Raw genomic sequence first — 23,707 nt, forward strand, 5'->3', positions numbered from 1 at the left:
TCATCGCCAAAAGATGTTTTATTTTTACGTTTTGACATAAGGTTTCTGAAATAGATGTTGAATTTCCCAGCGCTGACTAGGGACAGAAATGTAGTGAATAAGGTGCTGGATTAGCAATCCAGAGATCATAAATTTAATAAATTTGTGAGCTAGCACCATATAAAATGATGATGAAAGCTGCCAATTTGCTGTAAATGAACACTTGGTTCACTTCTGGCCTACAAGGAAGAGAATCCCTACCCAGTCCAGACTAATGTAAGACTGAAAGACTTGGATTGCCTGGTTTGCTTATCTTTTCTCCTGCCATCCTCCTTCCATCATTTAATGTAGTTTATTAATGGAAGGTGTATGCCTTTCTTGCTGGATTCTTCTCTGCTCTAATTAATTGGTCAAAACTTGATTAGGCTCCCTCAGTTAAGATGTGCAAGTTTGATTGAAGGCCTGAATTTTGGATGTAGTTTCAAGGTACAGTTTCTGGATGCAGAAAGCCATTTATAAACTGCTGAAGCTTTGTGCTTGCAATTTCTGATATCATCCAAAAACCTTGATTCACTACCATTGTGATTATCCCTACCTGTCCATTACTACATAGAGATACCAAAAGTAAATGAAATAATAAAATAAACTTACTCTTGGGTACTGAAGTTAGTTCTGCCTGTGAAATTCGTATGTAAATCAGTCTCATCACCCCGTCAAATGCATCAGGTTCTATGCCAGTAGCATCAAGCGGATTTCCACTCATTTCTGCAATTAAAAGCACTTGTTATGAACAATTTATGCTTCAATATAAGGTCATTTACTATTGTGACGTATTTGAGAGATTAATATAGCAGATAGGATCCTCGGCTTTATTTCCAGATTCTGGACACACTTCAATGGGGGATGTGAGGACTTTGGAGGGGTGCAGAGGAGGTTTACTAGAATGGTACCAGGGATAAGAGACTTCAGTTATACCTGGACGGACTGGAGAAGCAGAGGGTAAGGGGAGATTTGATAGAGGTGTTCAAAATTATGAAGGGTTTTGATAGAATAATTAAGGAGAAACTGTTCCATTGGCTGAAGGACCAGTAACCAGAGGAGACAGATTAAAGGTAATTGGCAAAAGGATCAGTGGCGAGTTATTTTTTAAATAGTGAGTCGCTATGTGCTGAAATGCTTTGCCTGTAAGGATGGTGGATGCAGATTCAGTAGTAATTTTCAAAAGGGAATTGGAAATATACGTTAAAAGGAAAGAATTGCAGGGCTAGGGGAAAGTGCAGGGGCGTGGGACTAATTGGATAACTCTTTCAAAGAGCCTGCACAGGCACGATGGGCTGAATAACATAATTATGTGCTGTAAGATTCTATGAGATTGTGTTTTAATGACTGTGAAGCAGACATTAGTAACACAAGATAGATATTTTCAATCAACATGGAACAACAAAATTAAAAAATACTTGAATATGCACTTTAGGTGCTGTAGTCTACAGAGCTATGGACCAAGAGCCAGAAAGGGGAGGGGGGGGGGGGGGAGGATGAGACAGGATAGCTCTTTTTTGACTAGCATGGACACGATGGGCTGAATGGCCTCATTCTGTGCTGTAAATATTTCTATGTGATAGTACTTGAACACTGTGAAGTTGTCAAAGTCAAAGTACAACTTAATGAAAAAATATAAGTAAGTTAACTGAAGAGAGTTCCTTTGAGGAAAGTTAAACCAGGGATATTGTCACACAAGAAAAATTCCTTTGAGTTTAACTCCAAATAAAAGAAAATATTGATGTAAACTCAGTGGGCCAAATGGCCGCTTTCTGTGCTGTACTATTCTGTGATTCTATAATATTCTGTGGGGGGAAAGTCAAATTTTTAAATCTCTAATTCTATGTTTTCCTGGTCAAAACATAGGTTCTTGGAAACCCTATAAATTGGATCACTCCGCTGGAAAGAACCAATTAAATGACATATACAGCAGGTCCATGGTTAGCTCAGTTGGCTAGATGGCGAGTGTGTCAGAATAACGCCAACAACGCAGGTTCATTTCCTGCTCTGGCTGAGGTAGACTTGGGGACCTGCCTCTTCAACCTGCCCCTGTTGGTGAAATACAAATGTTAGTCTGTGATGCGGACACAAGCAAAGCAGAAGCTCAGAAAGGATCAGTATCCATTTTGCTTCTGGATGCAATCCTCGGACTTGAAATGGTCATGTAAAGATACTAATATGGACAGAAAATATTTTCCCCCTTTTTTGGGACACATTTTCATCAATAAACCCTGTAAGGTCAGATTTTTTTTTCATTCACTCATGGGATATGGGCGTCGCTGGTTGGACCAGCATTTATTGCCCATCCCTAATTGCCCTTGAGAAGGTGTGGTGAGCTGCCTCTTTGAACCGCTGCTGTCCTTGGAGTGTAGGTACACCAACAGTGCAGTTAGGAAGAGAGTTCCAGGTGTTTGATCCAGTGACATTGAAGGAACAGCGATCTAGTTCCAAGTCAGGATGGTGTGTTGCTTGGAGAGGAACTGCAGATGGTGGTGTTCCCATGCATCTGCTGCCCTTGTCCTTCTAAGTGCTAGAGGTCATGGGTTTGGAAGGTGCTGTCAAAGGAGGCTTGGTGAGTTGCTGCAGTGAATCATGTAGATGGTACACACTGCTGCCACTGTGTGTCGGTGGTGGAGGGAGTGAATGTTCAAGGTGGTGGATAGGGTGCCACTCAAGCGGGCTGCTTTGTCCTGGATGGTGTTGAGCTTCTTGAATGTTGTTGGAGCTGCACCGATCCAGGCAAGTGGGGAGTATTCCATCACACTTCTGACCTGTACCTTGTAAATGGTGGACGGGCATTGGGGAGTCAGGAGGTGAGTTACTTGCCACAGAATTCCCAGCCTCTGACCTACTCTTGCAGCCACAGCTTTTATGTGGCTGGTCCAATTCAGTTTCTGGTCAGTGGTGACCCCCAGAATGTTAATAGTGGGAGATTCAATGATAATGCCATTGAGCGTCAAGGGGAGATGGTTAGATTCTCACTTGTTTGAGATGGTCATTGCCTGGTACTTGTATGGCGTGAATGTTACTTGCCACTTATCAGCCCAAGCCTGGATGTTGTCCAGGTCTTTCTGCATATGGACATGGGCTACTTCAGTATCTGAGGAGTTGTGAATGGTGCTGAACATTGTGCAATCATTAGCGAACATCCTGCAGTGATGTCCTGGGACTATGATGATTGACCTCCAACAACCACAACCATCTTCCTTTGTGCTAGGTATGACTCCGACCAGAGGAGAGTTTTCCCCCTGATTCCCATTGACTCCAGTTTTGCTAGGGCTCCTCTTAGCAAGGTTAAGTGGTAGGTAAATGTTCTCTCAACAGTACATTCCTGGGAAAGTAAAACAAATATTGTTGTAAAAAGTCACATTTGCTGGATAGGTTTAAAAAATTTTATTTTGCTACACCAAGACGAGTGAACTGGAGGACAGGTTTATAAATCAAAGTTCCTATAAATTAGGAATTTGTTGCCTTAGATTTATTAATTTATGAAATTGACTGCCAGGATTTTAACCCCCTTCCCCAAACCCTCCACTCACCCAATGAGACTGGTGCGTAAGAGGGATTAAAATTTGTTAACTCTGGCTCTTGACTCCAACCCACTGTGCTTCCGGGCTGCCATAATTTTTATGACAACAAATCATGCAATGAATGAAGCTCCCACTAAAGGCAGTCACTTAAGTAAGAGCATTGTTGAAATGTTCCAAATCCAGTTTATTAAATTTTTAAAAAAATGTTTTGGTGCTCAAAGTAAGGGGAGGTGGTGGTGTCGTGGTAATGTCACTGGACTAGTAATCCAGAGACCTAGGCTCATGCTCTCGGGACATGGGTTCGAATCCCACCACAGCAGATGATGAAATTTGAATTCAATTAATAAATCTGGAATTTAAAAAAAAGCTAGTCTAATGGTGACTATGAAACCATTGTCATAAAAACCCACCTGATTCATGAATGTCCTTTAGAGAAGGAAATCTGCTGTCCTTACCTGGTCTGGCCTACATGTGATTCCAGACCCACGGCAATGTGGTTGACTCTTAAATGCCCTCTGAAATGTCCTAACAAGCCACTCAGTTCAAGGGCAATTAGAGATGGGCAATGAATTCTGGCCTAGCCAGTGCGCCCACATCCCATGAATGAATAAAAACAAATTCTGGAACAGTTCTCAGAAGGAACTATATTGCCATTCCTTCACTGCAACTGGGTCAAAATTGTGGAACTCCCTTCCTAAGAGTGGTGTATTTACACCAAATGGACTCTAGTGGTTCAAGTAGGTGACTCACCATCACCTTCTTTAGGGCAATTAGGGATGGGCAATAAATGCTAGCCTAGCCAGTGATGCCCTCATTCTGTGAAAGAATAAAAAATAGATGGTATTAATGTATTTAATTGTAGTCAAATACAAATCTAAACAGGAAAGGAGCATGAATTAGTTTTTTAAGTGGTTCATTTAACCGTGTTTATACAGATTAACACAAAATAAATTAAGTAAAATATATAAATTAAACAAAGACTTACCTAAAACATGTAAAAACTTCATTCCATTAAAAGCTTCCTTTTGTACTTTCTTAATTTTGTTATCATCAATTCTTAGTTCCACAATGGATTTAGGTAAATTAGTGGGAATCTGAGGTAGCAAGTTCCCCGAAAGGTAAAGCAATTTCAAATATTTAGTAGACCGAAATGCCTTTGGGTGGATTTTGGTTATTTGATTGCTGATCAGGAAAAGTGCCTAGGTGAAAAAAAAAGATATGTAGTTTTTCATCACATAATGTTTGTTCGTATTTGTAAGTAACTACTTGAAACTATTTGAACACAAATAGCACTGTCCTGACAGAATGAAAACCTTCAAACAAGAATGGATTTAGTATATTAATTCAGTAGGTTTCAGTAATGCAATCATAGAGTTATCGAGAGATACAGCACCGAAACAGGCCCTTCGGCCCAACAAGTTCGTGCCGACCATCAACCACCCATTTATACTAATCCTACATTAATCCCATTTTCCCTCTCACATCCCCACCTTCCCTCAATTCTCCGACCACCTACCTACACTAGGGGCAATTTTTACAATGACCAATTTACCTATCAACCCGCAAATCTTTGGCATGTGGGAGGAAACCAGAGCACCTGGAGGAAACCCATGCGGTCACATGGAAACCCTTGCGAACTCTGCACAGGCAGTACCCAGAACCGAATCCGGGTTGCTGGAGCTGTGAGGCTGCGGTGCTAGCACATTGACCTAATACCAGGGTTTGAATCAAATCTTAATCAATGAAATAGAGCAGGGGTATCCAGTCTTTTTGTGTGAGGGGCCACATTACAATTTTAGTCCAACATACGGGGCTGGTGAACAAATTTGGGTAAGATAAAGGCATTAGAAATTTATCTTACTATTAACCAAAATAACACAAAATGTGCATTTTTGTGAACAAGCTTTAAATGAGAATACTAATTTGTTAACTGACTTTGTTGTCTCTCTGTCGATCTCTCTCGCCCCTCTCTCTTTTGATCTCTCTCTTCCCTCTCTCTGTTGATCTCTCTCTCCCTCCCCTCTCTGTCTATCTCTTTCTCTCCACCCCCTTCCCCCCCCCCACCTCCCTCCCTCTCTGCTCCCTGGGCCGGTGCTGGTTTAAAGGACTGCCTAAGTCTCTCTCTCTTTCTCTCTCTCTGCTCCCTCAGCACCACTGCACACCTCTGACTGTGTGCTAGTCCAACTCCTGCTCTCCCGTTGGCCCCTCTCCCATGCAGCAGCCATTCCCATTCACTCGCTCATTCCCTAAACTGCCCAAAAACAGCAGGGGCAGCCGATCCCAGCGCGCCTGCATTGCAAACCACCAATCAGTACTCATCCTGCCCGGGCAGTCCACTATCAGTTGCACAAGTTTGGCGGGGCTGGATCAAACCCTTTGACAGGTCGGGTTCTGGCCCAGGGGCCTTATTTTGGGCAACTCTGAAACAGCGGCTCTTCTAGCTGCAATGAGTGTGGGAGTAGACTCACAGCACCATCTAATTTTTATAAATCAACAGCTTTACGGAACTGCAATTTTTGGTTTGGTGACAAATTCCCAAAGTAGTTGAAAGATCAGTGAAGCATGAATCTCAAGTGACTGATGAAAAATGGCACCCTGAAAGCTGGTACTCATCCTTACCATTACAATTTTAAGCATGTGGCCAAAGCAGGAGAAGGGCCAAAGCATAACTACGAACAGTTCATCAAAAGTCAAAGAACCCTTTCCAAAATAAAACTGAAGAGTGGTGGGGAAAAAATCAGTGCTTCTGAGAATAGGGAACATAATCACACAGTACTATCTGGACACTAGGAAAGGAATAGGATTATATACACTATCCCTGAAGAACTTATTAATAATGGATTTCTTCAGTTATGTGATCTCTTAAGGCAATTGCTGCCAGATCTTCCATTCGTTAGTTGCCTTTTAGTGCATCTGTTGGTCACTATTTGAGAATATATATTTCTTATTTTTGCTCCAAGGGGTGGCAAGTAGTTTGACTCCAGGATGATTGACTGGGTTGGAGTGATGGGCCATGTTTATATTTGTTACTTTTATCAGTAGGAAGTGAGTGTAAATTATTTGATTACAAAAACTGGATTTACTCAAGTCTGGTTCTCAGACCTTCTCTGTAGGAATTAAGAATCAATAGCAATTTCTTCTAAGAATTGATGCTTTTGTCAAAAGCCAGAACCAGATTATCCATTGGGTTCTGGGATAGAATTATAGAAATTTACAGCATAGAAGGAGGCTATCTGGTCCATTGTGTCCATGCTGGCTGACAAGGAGCCATCCTGCCTAATCCCACTTTCTGGCTCATGGTCTGTAGCCTTGTACATTACAGCACTTCAAATGCATATCCAAATACCTTTTAAATGTTATAAGGCTTTGACCTCTACCATCCTTTCAGGCAGTGAGTTCCAGATCTCCCTGCCCCACCCACCCTCTGGGAGGAAGAATTTCCCCTTGAGACTCCTCTAAACCTCCTACCTCTTACCCTAAGTCTATGTCCCCTGGAAATGGACCCCTCAACCAAGGGGAATTGGGCTTTCCTGTCCACCCTATCTTGACTCTATCTGCAATGCATCAGGGAGGGAGAAAGTTACCTGGCCACTTTGTTCCTGGAGGCAGACAAACCCCTTAGGTTAAATACTTCAGATATGGTCTCTGTTCAGGGACAGGAGGGTGTGACTATGAGTGAGGCAGGTATGTTGATACAGAAAGTAGCTCTGGACGAGCCTCGGCCCTTGTACTATCCAAAGGTAGGAGGTTCTTGCAGCTATGTGGACGAGCGCAGGGACCGCAGGGAGGATGAGCAAACTGCCCACAGCACATTGCTACAGGGGGCCATTCAAGTTGGGGGAGTAAAAAGAAATGTAGTAGGAGTAGGGGGACAGTGTAGTTAGGGGGATGGATACTGTTCTCTGCACCCAAGAGCATGAGTCTGTGTTTCCTGCCTGGTGCAGGGTTAAGGAAATCTCTTCGGGGCTGGAGAGGAACTAGGAGTGGGAGGGGAAGGATCCAGTTGTTGTGGTCCAAGTGGGTACCAACGTCTAAGAAAGAGGTTCTGCTGAGGGCGAATGAACAGCTAAATTAAAAAGCAGATCCATGAAGGTAACAATCTCTGGATCACTACATGAGCCATGAGCAAACTAATAAAGAGCAAATAAGATCAGAGTTGAATACGTGGCTCAAAGATTGGTGTGGGAGAAATCAGTTTCAATTCATCGGGTACTGGGAAAGAGGGAGCTGTTCCATTGGGATGGGCTTCACTTGAACCACGCTGGGACCAGTGTCCTGACGAATCAAATAACTATAGCTGTAGAGAGGGCTTTAAACTAAATAATTGAGGGGAGGGTTCAGGTGTGGGGAAATTTAGAAAGTTATTGAGAAAGGACAATGCAATAATGTCGGGTAGCAATATGGGTAGTGATGATTGGAGTATGACAGGAAAGGATAGAGCATGCAAATATAAGTGCACCAGCAAGTAGGGTCAGAGTAGGAAAAAATGGTAATAAGACAGATTTAAAGGGTCTTTATCTGAATGCACACAGCATTTGTAACAAGATGAATTCAAGACCATATATAGAAATAAATGGGTATGATCTGACAGCAGTTAGAGATGTGGTTGCAAGTTGATCAAGGCTGGGAACTGAATATTCAAGGTATTTAACTTTTTGAAAGGAAAAGTAGGTGGGGTAGCTCTGTTAATAAAGGATGCAATCAGTACAGTATTGAGAAATGATCTTGGTTCAGAAGATCAAGATGTAGAATCAGTTTGTGTGGAGATAAGAAATAGCAAGGGGAAGAAGTCCCTGGTGGGAGTAGTTTATAGGCCCCCTAACAGCAGCTACAATTGGAAGGTAGGCCATTGGATCAGGAGGGAGAGAGGGTCGCAGTAGTTGGGAATGGTAGAGGCCGGAAATGGCCTGTGTGCTTTGAACGTAGGATGCATGTCAATCTGGTATTCCTGAATGCTGCCAGCACCAGCCACCTCAGGGCACACCATTTTTGCTTTAAACAGTCCATGGACCCAGGGTGCAGTTTATCTTTTGTTTTTTTCTTCGTTCGTGGGATGTGGGCATCGCTGGCTAGGCCAGCATTTATTGCCCATCCCTAATGGCCCTTGAACTGAATGGTTATTACTATTATCACTATTAAACTAGCTTTTTTAATTCCAGATTAATTAATTGAATTTAAATTTCACCATCTGCCGTGGTGGGATTTGAACCCATGTCCCCAGAGCACTAGCGTGGGCCTCTGGATTACTAAAATAAAAGCAAAATACTGCAGATGCTGGAAATCTGAAATAAAAACAAGAAATTCTGGAAATACTCAGCAGGTCTGGCAGCATCTGTGGAGAGAGAAACAGAGTTAACGTTTCAGGTCAGTGACCCTTCATCAGAACTTCTGGTGAAGGGTCACCGACCTGAAACATTAACTCTACTTCTCTCTCCACAGATGATGCCAGACCTGCTGAGTATTTCCAACATTTCTTGTTTTTATTACCTCTGGATTACTAGTCCGGTGACATTGGTACTACACCACTACCTATACCAATATATTGGGGATGGGGAAGTTGCACATTTCTGACTTGTAATAAGCATACACTTTCTACCTGCTATGTTGAGGCTAAGGAGGCTGTTTAGTAATTGCAAGACGGATGCTATGCAGCTGAATTTCCACACCGTTGACTGTGAGGCATCTCCTTCCTTAGTGAATGACAATAAATCATAATTCTAAATGGGTATTCTAGCCCCAATGTTTATGGTGAGGTGCATTTGGGGTCGGTGGTGGTGTTGGGGGCTGAGGTGGTTCTTCTGGATAGGAAACCCAGAATATGTCTTTTAACTTTCATCTGCAGTTTCCTGCCAGATAGCCAGCCTGATTAACAGGTTGGCTGCCTGTCAGGCGGAATAGCACGCGGTACAAGGCCACAGATGAGCAGATGGTCACCAGAAGAGTTGCGGGGAGAGATGGAGGGAAATTGGGGGAATTCGGTGATCATGGATCTGGAAGCAGATAAGCTCAGCAGGCTGGGGAGAAGCTTGCTGGTGCACAAGCAATTCTGTAAAGGTACTTACAGTATGGATTCTGCTCTTCCCGCTTTTTACCTACTGGGTTTCCTGGGCTGAAATGATTTTTTTTTAAAGGTTGTAAAAATGGAGGCACCCGGTCCCCTTTAAATCTGTTAGTAATCAACCTAGTTTCTAAGATGTAATTGGTTGCCCAACTCCTTCTCCCCGCTGCAACTCTTGTTAAAACTGGAAGTGGGCAGGTTGGGGTCAGGTTTGAAATTTGAAAGTTTTAACTTCTCATCTAACCCAAACCTACTCATACTTGAGGTTAAAATTATTCCCATGTCTTCAAAGAGTAGGAAGGTGGCAAAGGCTTTAAGCTAGTAAGAAGTTGGGGGTGGGGGGATCTACAAGAAATGTAAGCAACTTAAATGTAAACAAAACAGGGAAGGAGAGCATCGGAAAGAATAAAGTACGGGAGGACATTGATGGCAAGGGAGTAAATAGAGTTATAGAACAGGAGTCTAAAAAGATGGTTCAACATAAAGTGAGAGGAAATCCTATTAAAAATGAGTTAAAGTGTCTGTACAGCAATGCACACAGCATCTGTAATAGAACAGGGGAGCTGCAGGCATTCATACATTGGGAGGAACTAAATAGTAGGGATTACTGAGACTGTAGAAAAATCAGGACTGGGAATTAAACATTGCAAGGTATAACCTATTTAGAAAAGAGAGAGAGGAAAAAAGGAGAGGTGGAGTGGCAGTACTTATAACGTAACAGCAGAAAAATGGACACAGCTATGAGCAAGGCAAAAAGAGAACTTATATGGATAGAGATAAAAGATAATAAGGGATACATCACACTAATAGGTGTAGTCTACAGATCACCTAATATTGGAAGGGAGGTGGAGGAAGAAATATACAGACAAATTAAGGAATTGAGTAAAACAACATGGAGTAATGATCATGGGAGATTTCAACTACCTGATATGAAGTGGACAAAAGAGGTAGGTAAAGGGGATAAGGGAATGGAGTTGTTACAATGTGTACAGGACTCTTTTCTTACCCAATATGTATAAGCCCAACAAGGAAAGGTTCACCATTGGATCCATTCATGGGAATCAATCAAAGCAGATAAGAGAAGCAAAGGTAGAGGAACATCGAGACAATAGTGATCAGAATATAATACGCTTTAAGATAATAGAGAAGGATATAAGTATTATCAAAACCAGGTTAATAGATTGGAGAAATGTTGATTTTGATGGGCTGAGAATAGAACTTGGGAAAATAAAATGGGCAACAATATTGGCAAACAGCAATGTAGAACAACAATGGGAAACATGAAATGGTGTTCAACAGAGAGCAGGAAAAATATATTCCACTAAAAGGAAATTACAATCTAAACTAGTGAGACTCCACGAATGAATAAAGGCACAAGAGAACAATTGAGGGTTGGGAAAGAGGCATACATTAAGTATATAGGCAGAAAAGAAGTGCACGATAAGAGAGAATACAAAGAGATTGAGGGAGAATTGAAAGAAACATTTAGGAAGGCAAAGAGGAACTATGAAATTTAATTATCTAGGAACATAAAACAAAATAGTAAAATATTTTACAGATGCATCAAAAAAGGAAGGCTGGGATGGGAATAGGACCATTAAGGGATAGACAGGATAATACCACTGGTAACAATAGAGAAATGGCAGAAATAGTAATTAATTATTTTGCTTCAGTATTTACCAGGGAGATATGAAATTGAATGATGAGCTGTGTAATGAGATAAGTGCATTTAAAATGAAAAAGAACATGTATTGAATAAACTAATCAAACTCAAAGATGATAAAGCCCTTGGTCCGGATGGATTGCATCCATGCATTTTAAACGAATCTTGGGGAAGAAGTAGCAGAGACATTATTACACCTATTTCATAATTCGTTAGAAAAAGGTGTAGTGCCAGAGGACTGGTAGGTAGCTATTGTAATTCTTATATTTAAGAAGGGGAACAGAACATGCCCAGGGAATTATAGACCAGTCAGCGTAACATCAGTGGTAGGAAAAATAATGGAATCCCTACGAAAGGAGAGAATAGAGAAGAAAAATATAACTATGAATAGTCAGCCTGGATTCAAAAGGGAAAATCTGGCTTGACTAACCTGATTGAATTTTTGAGAGAGTGGACAATGGTAATGCAGTAGATGTAATTTATCTGGGTTTTCAAAAGACCTACTGTAAGGTGCCCCGTAATAGACAATAGACTAATGAATTGGGTTTTAGAATGTGGAGTCAGGGGACAAGTGGCAGAATGGATTGCTGGCTGGCTTCAATATAGAAAGCAGAAAGTGGGTGTAAAGGATAGTTATTCAGAGTGGCAGAAGGTGCGAGGTGGTGTTCCGCAAAGATCAGTCCTAGGACCACTGCTGTTCACAATTTACATTCACGATTTGAACTTTGGAATCAAAAAGATAAATTCTAAATTTGCGAATAACACCAAATTTGGGGGGGCGTGGTGGTGGGTGGGGCTGTTGTCAACACTGAGGAGGATTGCAACAAATTGCAGGAGGGCATTAATAAACTTGTAGAATGTGCAAATAATTGGCAAATGAAGTTCGACAGATAAATGTGAGGTAGTACATTTTGGTTGGAAGAATAGTGAGGTGACTTATTACTTGGAAGATGCGAGTCTAGGTGGGGTAGAGGAAAAAAGGAATTTTGGAATATAAATACATCAGTCACTAAAACCTGCACCACAGGTTAGCAAGGCTTTTTTTAAAAAAAGCAAACACAAACTAGGTTTTATTTCTAGAGAAATAGAATTGAAAAGTAGGGAAGTTATGCTAAACCTGAATCGAACCTTAGTTGGGCCACACTTAGAGTATTGTGTGCAGTTCTGGTTGCCATATTATGAAAAGGATTTAGAGGCACTGGAGAGGTTGCAGAGAAGATTTACAATGATGATACCAGAAATGCGTGGGGATACACATCAGGAAAGGAAGAACAGGCTGTGATATAATAAAAGCAAAATACTGCGGATGCTGGAAATCTGAAATAAAAACAAGAAATGCTGGAACCACTCAGCAGGTCTGGCAGCATCTGTGGAAAGAGAAGCAGCGTTAATGTTTCGGGTCAGTGACCCTTCTTTGGAACTCGCAAATATTAGAAATGTCAAAGGTTATAAGCAAGTGAGGCAGGGGTGGGGCAAGAGATAACAAAGGAGAAGGTGTAGATTGGACAAGGCCACATAGCTGACCAAAAGGTCATGGAGCAAAGGCAAACAATATGTTAATGGTGTGTTGAAAGACAAAGCATTAGTACAGATAGTGTGTTAACGGACTGAAGATTGAACAGCAGCAAGTACAAACATGAAAAAAACAGTGGGTAAGCAAACTGAACAAACTAAGATGAAATGAAATAAACAAAAAAAATTTATTAAAATTGTAAAAAAGAAAAAAATAACTAAAAATAACAGTAAGATGGGGGGCCCCATCATGCTCTGAAATTATTGAACTCAATGTTCAGTCCGGCAGGCTGTAGTGTGCCTAATCGGTAAGTGAGATGCTGTTCCTCGAGCTTGCGTTGATGTTCACTGGAACACTGCAGCAAGCCCAGAATAGAGATGTGAGCATGAGAGCAGAGGGGAGTGTTGAAATGGCAAGCAACCGGAAGCTCAGGGTCCTGCTTGCGGATTGAGCGGAGGTGTTCCGCAAAGCGGTCACCCAGTCTGCATTTGGTCTCCCCAATGTAGAGGAGACCACATTGTGAGCAGAGAATACGGTATACTACATTGAAAGAAGTACAAGTAAATCGCTGCTTCACCTGAAAGGAGTGTTTGGGGCCTGGGATAGTAAGGAGAGAGGAGGTGAATGGGCAGGTATTACACCTCCTGTGATTGCAGGCTGTCTCTATTTTCTCTTGAAAAAAGAAGGCTGAGGGGGTGACCTGTAGAGTTCTTTAAAATTATGAAAGGTTTTGATGGAATGGCTAGAGAGAGAATGTTCCCACTTGTATGGAATAGCATAACTAGAGACTATAAGATAGTCACCTAGAAATCCAATAGGGAATTCAAAACAAACCTCTTTAACCAAAGAGTGGTGCGAAGTGGAATCCACTACCACACAGAGTATTTGAAGCGAGTAGAAGTGGTGTATTTAAGCAGAAGCTAGACAAGCATATGAGGGAGAAGGTAATAGAGGGTTACATTGATAGATTTAGATTAGGAAAGATGGGAGGAGGCTTGAGTGGAGCATAAACTCGAGCACGGACTGGATGTGCCAAAATGGCCTGTTTTTGTGCTGTGTGTCAACAGAGCAAGTAATACTGCAATTAATTTTAATATTTGTTGAATAAACAGGACAATATGATAATTGTATGAATATTAAATACCATATCTGAAAAAAAAGAAAAATATGTACTTACATAAAGCGAAGGCAGGTTCTTTAAGTCGCTTTCTTTTATTTCTGTAATTTTGTTATTTTGCAGATCAAGCATTACTGTATCTTTAGGAATTTTTGCTGGCACTGACTTCAGACCTAGCTCATTAAATGAAAAAAATTTAGATATGACTTTAGATGTTTGTGCAGCATAAACAACTGCAAAACAATGCAAGTATTCAAACAGCATCAATTTGAGATAAGAAATCACAAGTTATTATGGAAGCACATTTGGCCTGGGTTATCAAGAGCTCCATCTTACTTTTTAACTTACTCTTAATACATTGGGAAACATTTAGTCTCGTTATAGTCGTATTACTCACAGAACTGAATCTGGATATTACTTGAACAAAATATTTAAGTGAGTGTGGGGCATGCTTAACAGAAGTTGTTCTAACATTTTTGTACCACATCTGTCGTGTATGTTACATTCTCACTCCCATAGGTGTGAAGAAGTAACAAAATGCCTGAGCATCAAGGATATAACATTTTAATATAACTAATCGCAATTTTAATCTCAGTATTGTGCTACATAAAATAAATCAATCAATGTGTTAATGTGATTCTGACATAATTGATCAATAAAATTGAGTTTATAAGTAAATATTCTGCCCATGTTTCATTTTTGCTTATCAGTTCATCGTCTACAAGTTATATATTGCCATTGCTCCATGAGAGGGTAGGTTCATGCAAGAATACTGTTCCATTATGAAATTTAAACAGTGATAATACTGTTTTGATCAGGTATTCTTTCTCTGTTACATGTAAGGTCTCATTCTGAGCTGCATCTTTTGTTCTTTCATCCCCGTTATTAGAATCCATTTCCTTTCACAGACCCATTTCATTCAGGACTCCTGGGAGACTGGAAAACAACTTTGGCTGGGGGCTACCCTGCTTCAAATCTAGTGCATGCTGTAGATAATCCTAAAACAGCTACCAGTATACTCCCAGCAGAAGAACTAGGAATGAATATTTAAGCTGTTATCTACCAATCAACTGTGATAGTGACCAAATGCTATCGAGAGAAACAGAACCACTTCTGTCCTCAATGAAGAGGGTTCTGACCCCGAGCTTCCTTCCTTAGCTGCATTAGGGAAATTGGCCAAATGGCACTGTTATGAACGCTAGACTTTGTATTATGGTTATGTTTTAAAATATGTGATCTTTAATGCAGTGTAAAATGGATTTGGAGCAGACAAGTGACCTCACACCAATTCTACCCAGAGACAAGCCAGGGATCTTTGTTACCATGAACACAAGGAACCCAGATCAAAGACCCTTTTGAAAGAAGGATTCAAGGTTGCAACACCTGAAGGACAATGGATTTCACTTCCAAACTCTCATCGGAAACAGGGAGCCAAAAGCTCTGAAAATGCAAATTTGAGTTGCAACCTTTAATACCTGGAAACAAAGGAAGGAAGGCCTAGGTGGTTTGCTATGGTCAGACTTATGGACTCTGAATATTGAAAAAAGGCAAATGACTGTTGACTTTGGAAATACCCAGCAGATGTGGCAGCATCTGTGGAGAGAGAAACAGCCCTGAAACATTAACTCTGCTTCTGTTTCCACAGTGCAACGAGCGAGGCAGGAGCAATGCACTGTTAATTCAGTCCCACTACTTCACAGGTCATAGCCTCTCAAAAAAAAGTTTCCCACCTACCGAAGAATAAACACTGCATTTTTCCCCAGAATAAAGTGCACCAAACCGGGTTTCTTTAAACAACAATAACATTAACAATTGGAAAAGAAATAATCAGTCTTAACTACTAACAAGATAAACCTATACATGAAAAAAACCCTATTCCCTTAACCCTCATGCACACACACATACATTCAAAAAGAAATGGTTAACTGGTTTCAAAGGGAGTTTTGGATTACAACTATTTCTTAGGAGTAGAAGGAATAATGAAAAAAAATTGAGGTTCACATTCTGTTCGGATGTTTTCGGTACAGTGAGGTGTCCCAGAGTCAAATAGTTGGATGCCACTCAAAGTCCCTCCAGACGAGGTTGATGAACAGTCTGTGATAGGCAGATGTTCATGAAAATTTAACTGCAGCAGGTGTCACATAGGTCTTCCATCATGGGTGTAACAACAGGTTTGCTTGGGTTTGGAAGCAGCAGTGCAGCAGTGGAAGAATGCTTCAGATTTCAGGATTTTCTTAGAACACAGGAGGCAGCAGGAATCTCACAGGATGCAGAAATTCTTCCCAGACTTGAGGCAACAGGAATCTGCTAACTTTCAAATGCAGAATTCCTTTTCAAGAGATGTGAGTCTCCTTTACAGAGAGAGGTAACCCTTTTCTGGGTCTTGTCTCTCTGGCTCCAGGCAGGTCAAGCAAAGATTTCAAATGCCTCCTCTTTGTCCAATTCACAGACTTTTAAAGGGTCCAAAGTCTAGTCACATGTCCAGACACTCTGTCTTCCCCTTTTCACTCAAGCTGCTCTGAAGAAAGGTCAAACCCCTGTGATTTCCTTGAAACTGCTGACCTTCCTGTCCTTTTACAAGTTTAACTTCCTTTCAAAATACCCATAAAGTTCAACTCTTTGTTCTGAACGTCCTTTTAAAACATTGCTGAAATTCCAATTATTTTTACAGATGTCCTTTACTGAGCAGCATCCTTTTTTCTTTTCTTTTTTGTTTGAAAGACCTAGAAGTCCAAGATTTTAGTACAAAAATAAAACCTTTTGTGACAACAGATGCTGCCAGATCTGCTGTGTATTTCCAGCATTTTCTGTTTTTATTTCAGATTTTCAGCATCTGCAGTATTTTGCTTTGATATTACTATTGACTTTGGTTCTGGATAAATTCAACAGGCTTTCCTAGCTTTAGGAGGCTGTGAGGAAGAAAAGGACCAGGAAGCAGGGAGTTGATCAGCTTGGAGAGAGAGAGAAAGAGAAACAACTGCTCTCAGAGCACCGAAACAACAAAAGGCCCGCTAATTCGAAAGTTGAGGTTTGCAGAGGAGAAAAGACCAATGGGGTCACCAGAGGTTGCCTTATTTATGGAAAACCAGTTAAATGTTCTAGGGAGAAGTGGGCGAAGCGCACATTGGTTTTTGAGCTACAACACATTGCACCTGTGAGGAGTTTGGAACTTTTAATTGGAAAGATACCTTTTCGATGAGGAAACACTGTGTAATTTAGAAATATGGTGTGGGGTTTTCAAGTGTTTTAATAAGTTAATTTTTTTATTTGTTCATGGGATGTGGGCGTCGCTGGCTAGGCCAGCATTTATTGTCCATTCCTAATTGCCCTTGAGGTGATGGTGGTAAGCTGCCTTCTTGAACTGCTGCAGTCCTTGGGAAGTAACTACACCCACAGTGCTGTTAGGAAGGGTGTTCCAGGACTTTGACCCACGACAGTAAAGGAATGTCAATATAGTTCCAAGTCATGATGGTGTGTGGCTTGGAGAGAAACTTGCAGGTGGTGGTGTTCCCATACATCTGCGGCATTTGTTCTTCTAGTTGGTAGAGGCCGCGAGTTTGGAAGGTGCTGTCGAAGGAGCCTTGGTGAGTTGCTGCAGTGCATCTTGTAGATGGTACACACTGCTGCCACAGTGCGTCGGTGGTGGAGGGAGTGAATATTGAAGGTGGTGAATGGGGTGCCAATCAAGTGGGCTGCTTTGTCTTGGATGTTGTTGAAGCTGCACCCGTCCACGCAAGTGGAAAGTATTCCTCACACTCTTGACTTGTGCCTTGTTGATGGTGAACAGTCTGTGAGCCTTACTTCGGTTGTGGGTAAAATGTTGGAAAAGGTTATAAGAGACAGGATTTATAATCATCTTGAAAAGAATAAGTTCATTAGCGATAGTCAGCACGGTTTTGTGACGGGTAGGTCGTGCCTCACAAACCTTATTGAGTTTTTCGAGAAGGTGACCAAACAGGTGGATGAGGGTAAAGCAGTGGATGTGGTGTATATGGATTTCAGTAAGGCATTTGATAAGGTTCCCCACGGTAGGCTATTGCAGAAAATACGGAAGTATGGGGTTGAAGGTGATTTAGAGCTTTGGATCAGAAATTGGCTAGCTGAAAGAAGACAGAGGGTGGTGGTTGATGGCAAATGTTCATCCTGGAGCTTAGTTACTAGTGGTGTACCGCAAGGATCTGTTTTGGGGCCACTGCTGTTTGTCATTTTTATAAATGACCTGGAAGAGGGTGTAGAAGGGCGAGTTAGTAAATTTGCGGATGATACTAAGGTCGGTGGAGTTGTGGATAGTGCCGAAGGATGTTGTAGGGTACAGAGGGACATAGATAGGCTGCAGAGCTGGGCTGAGAGATGGCAAATGGAGTTTAATGCGGAAAAGTGTGAGGTGATTCACTTTGGAAGGAGTAACAGGAATGCAGAGTACTGGGCTAATGGGAAGATTCTTGGTAGTGTAGATGAACAGAGAGATCTTGGTGTCCAGGTGCATAAATCCCTGAAGGTTGCTACCCAGGTTAATAGGGCTGTTAAGAAGGCATATGGTGTGTTAGCTTTTATTAGTAGGGGGATCGAGTTTCGGAGCCACGAAGTCATGCTGCAGCTGTACAAAACTCTGGTGAGACCGCACCTGGAGTATTGCGTGCAGTTCTGGTCACCGCATTATAGGAAGGATGTGGAAGCTATGGAAAGGGTGCAGAGGAGATTTACTAGGATGTTGCCTGGTATGGAGGGAAGGTCTTACGAGGAAAGGCTGAGGGACTTGAGGTTGTTTTCGTTGGAGAGAAGGAGGAGGAGAGGTGACTTAATAGAGACATATAAGATAATCAGAGGGTTAGATAGGGTGGATAGTGAGAGTCTTTTTCCTCGGATGGTGATGGCAAACACGAGGGGACATAGCTTTAAGTTGAGGGGTGATAGATATAGGACAGATGTCAGAGGTAGTTTCTTTACTCAGAGAGTAGTAGGGGCGTGGAACGCCCTGCCTGCAACAGTAGTAGACTCGCCAACTTTAAGGGCATTTAAGTGGTCATTGGATAGACATATGGATGAAAATGGAATAGTGTAGGTCAGATGGTTTCACAGGTCGGCGCAACATCGAGGGCCGAAGGGCCTGTACTGCGCTGTAATGTTCTAATAGTCCTTGGGGAGTCAGGAGGTGAGTTATTTGCCGCAGAATTCCCAGACTCTTACCTGCACTTGTAATCACGGTATTTATGTGGCTGGTCCAGTTCAGTTTCTGGTCAGTCGTAATCCCGAGGATGCTGACAGTGGGGGAATTCAGCGATTGTAGTGCCATTGAACATCATGGGGCGATGGTTAGATTCTTTCTTGTTTAAGATGGATATTGCCTGGCACTTGTGTGGCACGAATGTTACTTGCCGCTTATCAGCCCAAGCCTGGACATTGTCCAGGTCTTGTTGCATCTGGACATGGGCTGCTTCAGTATCTGAGGAGTCGTGAGTGGTGCTGAACATTTTGCAATCATCAGCAAACATCCCACTTCTGACCTTATGATGGAATGAAGGTCATTGATGAAGCAGCTGAAGATGGTTGGGCCTAGGACATGGTATGACTCCAACCAGCCAACAGTTTACCCCGATTCTCATTGACTCCAGTTTTGCTATGGCTCCATATTCGGCCAAATGCTGCCTTGATATCAAGGGCAGTCGCTCTCACCTCACCTCTGGAGCTCAGCTCATTTGTCCATGTTTGGACAAAGGCTGTAATGAGGTCAGGAGCTGACTGGCCCTGGCGGAACCCAAACTGAATGTCAGTGAGCAGGTTTCTGCTGAGCAATTGTCGGTTGATAGCACTGTCAATGACCCCTTTCATCACTTTACTGATGATCGAGAGTAGACTGATAGGGCAGTAATTGGCCGGGTTGGATTTGTCCTGCTTTTTGTGTACAGGACCTACTTGGGCAATTTCCCACATTGCCAAGTAGATGCCAGTGTTGTAGCTGTACTGGAACAACTTGACTAGGGGCTTGGCTGGTTCTGGAGCACAAGTCTTCAGTATTATTGCCAGAATGTTCTCAGGGCCCATAGCTTTTGCAGTATCCTGTGCCTTCAGCTGTTTCTTGATATCACGTGGAGTGAATCGAAAAATTGGCTGAAGACTGGCATCTGTGATGCTGTGGAGGCTGAGATGGATCATCCACTTGGTACTGCTGGCTGAAAATGGATGCAAATACTTCAGCCTTGTCTTTTGCATTGATGTGCTGGACTCCCCCATCGTTGAGGATGGGGATAAATGTGGAGCCTCCTCCTCCTGTTAGTTGTTTAATTGTCCACCACCATTCATGACTGGATGTGGCAGGACTGCAGAGCTTGAATCTGATCCTTTGTTTGTGGGATCGCTTAGCCCTGTCTATCGCCTGCTGCTTCTGCTGTTTGACATGCAAGTAGTACTGTGTTAAAGCTTCAGCAGGTTGACACCTCATTTTTAGGTGCTTCTGCCATGCCCTCCTACACTCTTCGTTGAACCAGGGTTGATCCCCCAGCTTGATTGTAATAGAGTAGGGGATATGCAGGGCCATGAGGATACAGATTGTGGTTGAGTACAATTCTGCTGCTGCTGATGGCCCACAGCACCTCATGGATGCCCAGTTTTGAGTTAGATCTGTTTCGTGGTAGTGCCACACAACACAATGGTGGGTATCCTCAATGTAAAGATGTGTCTTCATCTCTACAAGGACGGTGCACTGGTCATTCCGACCAATACTGTCATGGACAGATAAATCTGCGACAGGTTGATTGGTGAGGACGAGGTCCAGTAGGTTTTCCCTCTTGTTGCTTCCCTCAACACCTGCGGCAGACTTTGTCTCGCAGCTATGTCCTTTAGGAGTCGGCCAGCTCGGTCAATAGTGGTGCTACTGAGCCACTCTTGGTAATGGACGTTGAAGTTCCTTACCCAGAAAACATTCTGTTCCCTTGCTACCCTTACTGCTTCCAATTGGTATTCAACATGAAGCACTGATTCAGCAGCCAAGGGGGGTGCGGTAGGTGGTAATCAGCAGGAGGTTTCCTTGCCCATTTTGACCTGATGCCATGAGACTTCATGGGGTCAGGAGTCTTGGACACTTGGATAATAATGATCTGGTTGGGCATAGTCAACATGGATTTATGAATGGCAAATCATGTTTGACGAACCTGTCTAAGTTTTCTGAGGATGTTTGTAACAGAATTGATAAAGGAGAGTCATTGGACATAGTATACTTGGATTTTCAGAAGACTTTTAATAACGTCCCCCACAGGAGATTGGTTCGCAAAATTCAAGCATTGATTAAGGATTGGTTAACAGGCAGAAAACGGTGAGTAGGAATAAACGGGTCATTCTCACGTTGGCAGGCTGTGACTATTGGGGTACCGCAAGGATCAGTACTTGGGCCCCAGCTGTTCACAATATACATCAATGATTTGGATGTGAGGATGTCCAAGTTCGCGGATAACACAAAACTAGGTGAGAATGTGTTGTGAGGAAGATGCAAAGCGGCTTCAAGGGGATTTGGACAGACTTAGTGAGTGGGCAAGAACGTGGCAGATGTAATATCATGTGGAAAAATGTGACGTTATCCACTTTGGTTGGAGGAATAGATGTGCAGAGTATTTCTTAAATGGTAAGAGATTAGAAAGTGTAGATGTACAGAGGGACCTGGGTGTCCTCATCAATAAGTCACTGAAAGCTAACATGCAGGTACAGCAAGCAATTAAGAAGGCTAACGGTATGTTGGTCTTTATCGCAAAAGGATTTCAGTACAGGTGTAGTGAAGTCTTACTCCAATTGTATAGAACCTTGGTTAGACTGCACCTAGAGTAGTGTGCGCAGTTTTGGTCCCCTTACCTGAGGAAGGATGTTATTGCCATGGAGAGAGTGCAACGAAGGTTCACCAGACTTGTTCCCGGGATGGTGGGACTGTCCTATCAAGAGAGATTGGGGAAACCGAGCCTGTATTCTCTCGAGTTTCAGAGAATGAGAGTTGATCTCATCGAAACCTACAGAATACTTAAAGGGATAGACATGGTAGATGCAGCTAAGATGTTTACCCTGGTTGGGGAGTCGAGAACCGGGGGCACAATTTCGAAATAAAGGGGAAGCCACTTAGGACTGAGATGAGGAGAAATTTCTTTACTCAGAGGGTTGTGAATCTTTGGAATTCTCTACTCCAGAGGGCTGTGGAAGCTCAGTCATTATGCTTAAAGCAGAGATTGACAGATTTCCAAATACCGATGACACAAAAGGGATATGGGGATCGTGTGGGAAAGAGGCATTGAAGTGGATGATCAGCCATAAACATATTGAATGGCAGGGCAGGCACGATGGGCTGAATGGCCTACTCCTGTTCCTATGTTCCAATGAGTCCCAGGGCAACTCCCTCCCGACTGTATACCACTGTGCTGCCTGTACCGGCATGACATGATTATGACTAACAAGGTGTTGCTTGATTAATCTGTGGGACAGCTTTTCCAATTTTGGCGCAAGCCCCCAGATGTTAGTAAGCAGGATTTGCCTGGGTTTTCCGCTGTCGTTCCCAGTGCCCAGGTTGATGCCGGGTGGCCGTCTGATTTCAGTCCTTTTCATACACTTTGTAGCGATGTAACACAACTGAGTGGCCATTTCATAGAGCATGTAAGAGTCAGCCGTTAGCAAACTAGATGGGTTTTTACAACAATCGACAAAGGTTTCATGGTCACCATTAGACTAGCTTTTTTTTAAAAATTCCAGGTTTATTAAATTCAAATTCTGACATCTGCCATGGTGGGATTCGAACCCAGAGCATTAGCCCAGGTATCTGGATTACAGTGACATTACCACTCTGCCACTGCCTCCCCTATGTGGGATACTTTTCTCTGTAATTTAGTGTATTAGCGACCTACTAAGTACTGTTTAGTTAATGTTGATTTTTAATTTATAGTAAATGTCTTGAAACGTGAAATCTTGTCATGTACCTGGTCTGGCCTACATGTGACTCCAGACCCACAGCAATGTGGTTGACACTTAAATGCTCTCCGAAATGGCTTAGGAAGCCACTTAGTTGTATCTACCCGCTACGAAGTTAATAAAACAGAATGAAACCGGATGGACCACCCGGCATCGACCTAGACACTGGAAACGACAACGGCAAACCCAGCCCTGTCGACTCTGCAAAGTCCTCCTTACAAACATCTGGGGGTTTGTGCCAAAGTTGGGAGAGCTGTCCCACAGACAGTCAAACACACAGAATCATACCTTACAGACAATGTCCCGGACACTGCCATCACCAATTCTGGGTATGTCCTGTCCCACTGTATACCACTGTGCCGCCACCTCTGCTGGGTCTGTCCGACCAGTGGGACAGGACATACCCAGAGATGGTGATGGCAGTGTCTGGGACATTTTAAGGTATGATTCCGTGCTGGTGGGACAGGACATACCCAGCAGAGGTGGCGGCACAGTGGTATACAGTCAGGACAGAGTTGCCCTGGGAGTCCTCAACATCAACTCCGGACCCCATGACGTCTCATGGCATCGGGCCAAACATGGACAAGGAAATCTCCTGCTGATTGCCACCTACCGCCCTCCCTCAGCTGATGAGTCAGTACTCCTCCATGTTGATCGCCACTTGGAGGAAGCACTGAAGGTGGCATGGGCACAGAATGTACTTGAATGTCCATCACCAAGAGTGGCTCAGTGGCACCACTGCTGGCCGAGTCCTAAAGGGCATAGCTGCTGGACTGGGTATGCAACAGGTAGCGAAGGAAGCAAGAAGAGGGAAAAACATACTTGAACTCTTCCTCACCAATCTGCCTGTTGCTGATGCATCTGTCCATGA

The 23,707-nt window shown here is 42.7% G+C and overlaps 2 protein-coding genes across 4 annotated transcripts in view; one reads left to right on the top strand and one right to left on the bottom strand.

The window, feature by feature from the left end:
• Positions 1 to 23,707, top strand: part of cenpp (centromere protein P) — a 392,661-nt gene that overhangs the window by 200,657 nt on the left and 168,297 nt on the right. The window lies entirely within an intron of this gene.
• Positions 1 to 23,707, bottom strand: part of aspn (asporin (LRR class 1)) — a 79,511-nt gene that overhangs the window by 7,913 nt on the left and 47,891 nt on the right. For both annotated transcript variants that reach the window (XM_068051889.1, XM_068051888.1), the window contains exons 3-5: positions 13,960 to 14,072; positions 4,534 to 4,747; positions 631 to 744 (exon numbers count right to left, since the gene is read on the bottom strand). In XM_068051889.1, the coding sequence (XP_067907990.1) occupies positions 631 to 744; positions 4,534 to 4,747; positions 13,960 to 14,072 (441 nt within the window). The remainder of the gene's footprint in view (positions 1 to 630; positions 745 to 4,533; positions 4,748 to 13,959; positions 14,073 to 23,707) is intronic.

Source organism: Heterodontus francisci, chromosome 19, assembly GCF_036365525.1.
Source record: "Heterodontus francisci isolate sHetFra1 chromosome 19, sHetFra1.hap1, whole genome shotgun sequence".
In the NCBI taxonomy this organism is placed as follows: domain Eukaryota; kingdom Metazoa; phylum Chordata; class Chondrichthyes; order Heterodontiformes; family Heterodontidae; genus Heterodontus; species Heterodontus francisci.